Here is an 8,938-nt window from a genome sequence, read left to right as displayed (position 1 = left end):
ATCCAATTGAGACCCTTTTATTCTAGTAATTAAATCAGACTCGAATTTTAGATTTGCCAACATCCCCGATGCTCCTCTTTTACTCAATCCCATATCAAGTCTTTCGAATTCTCGAATGTGAGTAACCAAACATGAGATACTACCAAATGACTTTCTACTCAATGCGTCGGCTACCACATTCACTTTTCCAGGATGGTATTGAATGTTTGCATCATAATCCTTCAATAACTCGAGCCACCTTCGTTGTCTCATATTTATCTCTTTTTGCGTGAATATGTATTTGAGACTCTTGTGATCGGTGAAAATATCACAAGTTTCTCCGTAAAGATAATGCCTCCATATTTTCAACGCAAAGATCACAGCAGCTAACTCCAAATCATGAGTAGGGTAATTAACCTCATAGGGTTTCAACTGCCTCGAGGCATAAGCAATTACCTTACCATGCTGCATCAAAACGCAACCCAAACCATGCTTAGAAGCATCACTATAGATTTGAAAACCCCCACTCCCTGATGGCAATGCAAGAATAGGAGCTGATACAAGCCTTTTCTTTAACTCATCGAAACTCTTTTGTCGTTCCTCGGTCCACACAAATTTTTCCCCTTTCCTCAATAACTTGGTAAGCGGCAAAGCAATCGTCGAAAAACCTTCAACAAATCATCGATAATAACCAGCTAAACCAAGAAAACTTCGAACCTCAACAACAGAAGTAGGTCTTGACCAATTTGTAATAGCCTCAATTTTCGCTGGATCCATCATTATACCCTCAGCCGATACAACATGACCCAGAAAGGCAACTCTTTGCAACCAGAATTCACATTTAGAGAACTTCGCAAACAATTTCTTACTTCGGAGGGTTTCAAGTACAACATGAAGATGATTCTCATGTTCTTCTTTACTCTTTGAGAATACCAAGATATCATCAATGAATACGATCACAAACTTATCCAAATACTCATGGAACACACGGTTCATTAGATCCATGAAAACCGCAGGAGCATTAGTTAATCCAAACGGCATCACTAAAAACTCATAGTGCCCATAACGAGTGCGGAAAGCAGTCTTAGGGATATCTTCTTCTTTAACACGGAGCTGATGATACCCAGACCTAAGATCGATTTTAGAAAAATACTTTGAACCTTGAAGTTGATCAAACAAATCATCAATACGTGGAAGCGGATAACGGTTTCGAATAGTAATACGATTTAACTCGCGATAATCAATGCAAAGTCTCATGCTACCATCCTTCTTCTTAACAAATAAAAGCGGCGCACCCCAAGGTGACACACTTAGCCGAATAAAACCACAATCTATCAACTCTTTCAATTGCTCCTTGAGTTCTTGCAACTCGAGTGGTGCCATACGATAAGGAGCTTTTGATATCGGTTGGGAACCCGGAATCAAATCAATCGAAAATTCAACTTCACGAACTGGAGGTAAACCCTGTAATTCGTCAGGAAATACATCGGGAAACTCTCGAACAACATCGATATTCGCATGATGGCGAGATAACCAATCCATGCCAAGAATAATGTCAAAGTCATGCATGGTCATAGGAAAGAGATTTGCAGGAAACATGCAATCATTGAATTCCAAACGGCAGTTTTGATACAGGCGATCTATAGTTTCAACAATACCCATTGGGGTAGAGATCGTAAATGGAGTAGACAACCAAGTTGGAGACACTTTCAAATATTTCGAGCTCTTAACAGACACAATCGAGTGCGTAGAGCCAGAATCAAACAGAACGAAGAGGGCGCGATGGTGTACAAATACATGACCAGTAATAGTACCTAATAACATCAAGAATGAATGAACAAATAACTCGAAGGAAATATTTTTAAAATGAATAGGGATCGAAATATACCTGTAGCGTCAGCAGCCTGAGCAGCAGTCATGGCAAAGACGCGTCCACCAGGAGCTGGCGGAGGAACCTTCGGAACAAACCCAGGTCTAGGATTCTTGCAATCCTTAGCTAAGTGACCAACCTCTCCACAAGCAAAACATGAACCCGCACTACGATAACAAACTCTTCCCGGATGATTCTTTCCACAAGTCCCACACGGTGCGTTGGCATTAACACCACCACTTCCATTAACCCTTTGCTGCCCTTGGGGACGGTACACTTATAATTGACCACGGTTATTATTATTTGGCCCGTTGTCAATCCTTTGCTGATTTCCTCTATTATCCCAATTATTACTACGATACCCTTGGTTCCTAGATTGTTGACCCTGTTTGGTAGTCGGTGCAGGCACAGATCGTAGTGGTTGTGCAATCTTAACCCTCTTGTTTTTACCATCCTCATTTTTAGTAGCCAAATACTCAGCTCGCTCCATCTCCAAATTCCGAGCATAATCGGCTGCCTCAGCGACATCAAAACATTTCAGATTAATCATTTTAGAGCGGTAACGCCCATGAACAGCCCATTTGTACTTACGGGCTTGGTCCTCAGAAGACCCAGCAGCAGCACCAATCAAACCCACAAGCCTCAAAAACCTCTTAGTGAAATCATTAATAGACTCATCATTCCCTTGCTTAATATTCGCATACTCCCGAATCACAGCTTCTTTCTCCGCCTCAGAAAAGTACTGACGGAAAAACAACTCTTTGAAATCAACCCAATCTAATGAATCCTCAAAATCGATACCCCCTTTCGCTTGTCTCAAAGCGATCCACCAGCGCTGAGCATCCCCCTCTAGTTTATAAACAGCTAATGGCACCCAAAACCTCTCTTCACAACCAAGCACTCGGTATATCTTCTCAATGTGAGTGATCCAATTCTCAGCTTCCACGGGGGTACTAACAGTGCTGAATGATAAAGGACGTTGTTTTTGAAACCGTCCTAACCAAACATGAATAGCATCCCCCGTTACAGCTTTCTTCTCCACATACTCATCCTCGTCTTCATGCTTAAAAGTCTCGCCACCTTGATTACGCATAGCATCAATAGCTTGAGCTATAATGTTGGGTAACAAATTCGTGAAAGTTTGGTTAATCTTGTTATCTACTTCCTCCTCGGACATTCCCTTTTTCTTCGGTGCCATCTATGAACGAGATGAGGATATAACGGTTACGATTAGTACGAAGAATAAAAGAGAATATTCAAAGTGGAATTAGAATAATATAGCGGAAGGAAAATCCTAACCCAAAAGTCTACCCAAATCTCACAGGCCATAACTTAGGACTAAAGTTTCTACAGGAGGGAACCTAAGCTCTGATACCATCTGTAAAGACCCTAATCTTATGAATGCCAATACATATAAATAAAGGTAACTTAAAAGATAAATGAGCGTTATTCTTATTCGAATTCAAACCATAGTTCACACCAAAGTTGACAAACTTATTCAAAATGAAATGTCCCGTTCTTATTGATTAAAAACGTTCCATATTAATTGATTTCTTTGCGAGGTTTTGACCTCTATATGAGACGTTTTTCAAAGACTGCATTCATTTTAAAACAAACCATAACCTTTATTTCATCAATAAAGGTTTAAAAAGCTTTACGTAGATTATCAAATAATGATAATCTAAAATATCCTGTTTACACACGACCATTACATAATGGTTTACAATACAAATATGTTACAACAAAATAAGTTTCTTGAATGCAGTTTTTACACAATATCATACAAGCATGGACTCCAAATCTCGTCCTTATTTAAGTATGCGACAGCGGAAGCTCTTAATAATCACCTGAGAATAAACATGCTTAAAACGTCAACAAAAATGTTGGTGAGTTATAGGTTTAACCTATATATATCAAATCATAATAATAGACCACAAGATTTCATATTTCAATACACATCCCATACATAGAGATAAAAATCATTCATATGGTGAACACCTGGTAACCGACATTAACAAGATGCATATATAAGAATATCCCCATCATTCCGGGACACCCTTCAGATATGATATAAATTTCGAAGTACTAAAGCATCCGGTACTTTGGATGGGGTTTGTTAGGCCCAATAGATCTATCTTTAGGATTCGCGTCAATTAGGGTGTCTGTTCCCTAATTCATAGATTACCAGACTTAATAAAAAGGGGCATATTCGATTTCGATAATTCAACCATAGAATGTAGTTTCACGTACTTGTGTCTATTTTGTAAATCATTTATAAAACCTGCATGTATTCTCATCCCAAAAATATTAGATTTTAAAAGTGGGACTATAACTCACTTTCACAGATTTTTACTTCGTCGGGAAGTAAGACTTGGCCACTGGTTGATTCACGAACCTATAACAATATATACATATATATCAAAGTATGTTCAAAATATATTTACAACACTTTTAATATATTTTGATGTTTTAAGTTTATTAAGTCAGCTGTCCTCGTTAGTAACCTACAACTAGTTGTCCACAGTTAGATGTACAGAAATAAATCGATAAATATTATCTTGAATCAATCCACGACCCAGTGTATACGTATCTCAGTATTGATCACAACTCAAACTATATATATTTTGGAATCAACCTCAACCCTGTATAGCTAACTCCAACATTCACATATAGAGTGTCTATGGTTGTTCCGAAATATATATAGATGTGTCGACATGATAGGTCGAAACATTGTATACGTGTCTATGGTATCTCAAGATTACATAATATACAATACAAGTTGATTAAGTTATGGTTGGAATAGATTTGTTACCAATTTTCACGTAGCTAAAATGAGAAAAATTATCCAATCTTGTTTTACCCATAACTTCTTCATTTTAAATCCGTTTTGAGTGAATCAAATTGCTATGGTTTCATATTGAACTCTATTTTATGAATCTAAACAGAAAAGTATAGGTTTATAGTCGGAAAAATAAGTTACAAGTCGTTTTTGTAAAGGTAGTCATTTCAGTCGAAAGAACGACGTCTAGATGACCATTTTAGAAAACATACTTCCACTTTGAGTTTAATCATAATTTTTGGATATAGTTTCATGTTCATAATAAAAATCATTTTCTCAGAATAACAACTTTTAAATCAAAGTTTATCATAGTTTTTAATTAACTAACCCAAAACAGCCCGCGGTGTTACTACGACGGCGTAAATCCAGTTTTACGGTGTTTTTCGTGTTTCCAGGTTTTAAATCATTAAGTTAGCATATCATATAGATATAGAACATGTGTTTAGTTGATTTTAAAAGTCAAGTTAGAAGGATTAACTTTTGTTTGCGAACAAGTTTAGAATTAACTAAACTATGTTCTAGTGATTACAAGTTTAAACCTTCGAATAAGATAGCTTTATATGTATGAATCGAATGATGTTATGAACATCATTACTACCTTAATTTCCTTGGATAAACCTACTGGAAAAGAGAAAAATGGATCTAGCTTCAATGGATCCTTGGATGGCTCGAAGTTCTTGAAGCAGAATCATGACACGAAAACAAGTTCAAGTAAGATCATCACTTGAAATAAGATTGTTATAGTTATAGCAATTGAACCAAAGTTTGAATATGATTATTACCTTGTATTAGAATGATAACCTACTGTAAGAAACAAAGATTTCTTAAGGTTGGATGATCACCTTACAAGATTGGAAGTGAGCTAGCAAACTTGAAAGTATTCTTGATTTTATGAAACTAGAACTTTTGGAATTTATGAAGAACACTTAGAACTTGAAGATAGAACTTGAGAGAGATCAATTAGATGAAGAAAATTGAAGAATGAAAGTGTTTGTAGGTGTTTTTGGTCGTTGGTGTATGGATTAGATATAAAGGATATGTAATTTTGTTTTCATGTAAATAAGTCATGAATGATTACTCATATTTTTGTAATTTTATGAGATATTTCATGCTAGTTGCCAAATGATGGTTCCCACATGTGTTAGGTGACTCACATGGGCTGCTAAGAGCTGATCATTGGAGTGTATATACCAATAGTACATACATCTAAAAGCTGTGTATTGTACGAGTACGAATACGGGTGCATACGAGTAGAATTGTTGATGAAACTGAACGAGGATGTAATTGTAAGCATTTTTGTTAAGTAGAAGTATTTTGATAAGTGTATTGAAGTCTTTCAAAAGTGTATAAATACATATTAAAACACTACATGTATATACATTTTAACTGAGTCGTTAAGTCATCGTTAGTCGTTACATGTAAGTGTTGTTTTGAAACCTTTAGGTTAACGATCTTGTTAAATGTTGTTAACCCAATGTTTATAATATCAAATGAGATTTTAAATTATTATATTATCATGATATTATCATGTATGAATATCTCTTAATATGATATATATACATTAAATGTCTTTACAACGATAATCGTTACATATATGTCTCGTTTAAAAATCATTAAGTTAGTAGTCTTGTTTTTACATATGTAGTTCATTGTTAATATACTTTATGATATGTTTTCTTATCATAGTATCATGTTAACTATATATATATCCATTTATATGTCATCATATAGTTTTTACAAGTTTTAACGTTCGTGAATCACCGATCAACTTGGGTGGTCAATTGTCTATATGAAACATATTTCAATTAATCAAGTCTTAACAAGTTTGATTGCTTAACATGTTGGAAACATTTAATCATGTAAATATCAATCTCAATTAATATATATAAACATGGAAAAGTTCGGGTCACTACAGTACCTACCCGTTAAATAAATTTCGTCCCGAAATTTTAAGCTGTTGAAGGTGTTGACGAATCTTCTGGAAATAGATGCGGGTATTTCTTCTTCATCTGATCTTCACGCTCCCAGGTGAACTCGGGTCCTCTACGAGCATTCCATCGAACCTTAACAATTGGTATCTTGTTTTGCTTAAGTCTTTTAACCTCACGATCCATTATTTCGATGGGTTCTTCGATGAATTGAATTTTTTCGTTGATTTGGATTTCATATAACGGAATAGTGACATCTTCTTTAGCAAAACATTTCTTCAAATTCGAGACGTGGAAAGTGTTATGTACAGCTGCGAGTTGTTGAGGTAACTCAAGTCGGTAAGCTACTGGTCCGACACGATCAATAATCTTGAATGGTCCAATATACCTTGGATTTAATTTCCCTCGTTTACCAAATCGAACAACGCCTTTCCAAGGTGCAACTTTAAGCATGACCATCTCTCCAATTTCAAATTCTATATTTTTTCTTTTAATGTCAGCGTAGCTCTTTTGTCGACTTTGGGCGGTTTTCAACCGTTGTTGAATTTGGATGATCTTCTCGGTAGTTTCTTGTATAATCTCCGGACCCGTAATCTGTCTATCCCCCACTTCACTCCAACAAATCGGAGACCTGCACTTTCTACCATAAAGTGCTTCAAACGGCGCCATCTCAATGCTTGAATGGTAGCTGTTGTTGTAGGAAAATTCTGCTAACGGTAGATGTCGATCCCAACTGTTTCCGAAATCAATAACACATGCTCGTAGCATGTCTTCAAGCGTTTGTATCGTCCTTTCGCTCTGCCCATCAGTTTGTGGATGATAGGCAGTACTCATGTCTAGACGAGATCCTAATGCTTGCTGTAATGTCTGCCAGAATCTTGAAATAAATCTGCCATCCCTATCAGAGATAATAGAGATTGGTATTCCATGTCTGGAGACGACTTCCTTCAAATACAGTCGTGCTAACTTCTCCATCTTGTCATCTTCTCTTATTTGCAGGAAGTGTGCTGATTTGGTGAGACGATCAACTATTACCCAAATAGTATCAAAACCACTTGCAGTCCTTGGCAATTTAGTGATGAAATCCATGGTAATGTTTTCCCATTTCCATTCTGGGATTTCGGGTTGTTGAAGTAGACCTGATGGTTTCTGATGCTCAGCTTTGACCTTAGAACACGTCAAACATTCTCCTACGTATTTAGCAACATCGGCTTTCATACCCGGCCACCAAAAATGTTTCATGAGATCCTTGTACATCTTCCCCGTTCCAGGATGTATTGAGTATCTGGTTTTATGAGCTTCTCTAAGTACCATTTCTCTCATATCTCCAAATTTTGGTACCCAAATCTTTTCAGCCCTATACCGGGTTCCGTCTTCCCGAATATTAAGATGCTTCTCCGATCCTTTGGGTATTTCATCTTTTAAATTTCCCTCTTTTAAAACTCCTTGTTGCGCCTCCTTTATTTGAGTAGTAAGGTTATTATGAATCATTATATTCATAGATTTTACTCGAATGGGTTCTCTGTCCTTCCTGCTCAAGGCATCGGCTACCACATTTGCCTTCCCCGGGTGGTAACGAATCTCAAAGTCGTAATCATTCAATAATTCAATCCACCTACGATGCCTCATATTCAGTTGTTTCTGATTAAATATGTGTTGAAGACTTTTGTGGTCGGTATATATAATACTTTTGACCCCATATAAGTAGTGCCTCCAAGTCTTTAATGCAAAAACAACCGCGCCTAATTCCAAATCATGCGTCGTATAATTTTGTTCGTGAATCTTCAATTGTCTAGACGCATAAGCAATCACCTTCGTTCGTTGCATTAATACACAACCGAGACCTTGCTTTGATGCATCACAATAAATCACAAAATCATCATTCCCTTCAGGCAATGACAATATAGGTGCCGTAGTTAGGTTTTTCTTCAATAACTGAAACGCTTTCTCTTGTTCATCATTCCATTCAAATTTCTTCCCTTTATGCGTTAATGCAGTCAAGGGTTTTGCTATTCTGGAAAAGTCTTGGATGAACCTTCTGTAGTAACCAGCTAGTCCTAAAAACTGGCGTATGTGTTTCGGAGTTTTCGGGGTTTCCCACTTTTCAACAGTTTCTATCTTTGCCGGATCCACCTTAATACCTTCTTTGTTCACTATGTGACCGAGGAATTGAACTTCTTCCAACCAAAATGCACACTTTGAAAACTTAGCGTACAATTCTTCCTTCCTCAATACTTCTAACACCTTTCTCAAATGTTCACCGTGTTCTTGGTCATTCTTTGAGTAAATAAGTATGTCATCAATGAAAACAATGACAAACTT

General features: G+C 36.7%; 1 protein-coding gene across 1 annotated transcript; it reads right to left on the bottom strand.

Moving 5' to 3' along the window:
• Positions 1-1,081: 1,081 nt before the first annotated feature.
• Positions 1,082-3,047, bottom strand: LOC139875502 (uncharacterized). The gene is made up of 4 exons (XM_071862838.1): positions 2,138-3,047; positions 1,868-1,990; positions 1,275-1,793; positions 1,082-1,092 (listed from the first exon to the last, which is right to left on the bottom strand). The coding sequence occupies exons 1-4, from the start codon at positions 3,045-3,047 to the stop codon at positions 1,082-1,084; spliced, it is 1,563 nt and encodes a 520-aa protein (XP_071718939.1).
• Between the last annotated feature and the right edge of the window lie 5,891 nt (positions 3,048-8,938).

The sequence above is a fragment of the Rutidosis leptorrhynchoides genome, chromosome 11, assembly GCF_046630445.1.
Source record: "Rutidosis leptorrhynchoides isolate AG116_Rl617_1_P2 chromosome 11, CSIRO_AGI_Rlap_v1, whole genome shotgun sequence".
NCBI classification, from domain to species: Eukaryota; Viridiplantae; Streptophyta; class Magnoliopsida; order Asterales; family Asteraceae; genus Rutidosis; species Rutidosis leptorrhynchoides.
Note: the sequence above shows the minus strand (reverse complement) of the source record. Positions and strands in the feature narration are given on the sequence as shown.

What these genes read in the sequence shown, in the direction of transcription:
- LOC139875502 (XM_071862838.1), bottom strand. Translation starts at nt 3,047, where the DNA reads ATGGCACCGAAGAAAAAGGGAATGTCCGAGGAGGAAGTAGATAACAAG. An exon ending in GCCAAATAATAATAACCGTG is followed by an intron (nt 1,991 to 2,137) that starts GTCAATTATAAG and finishes TTGCTTGTGGAG; the next exon opens with AGGTTGGTCACTTAGCTAAG. An exon ending in TCAGGCTGCTGACGCTACAG is followed by an intron (nt 1,794 to 1,867) that starts GTATATTTCGAT and finishes TGATGTTATTAG; the next exon opens with GTACTATTACTGGTCATGTA.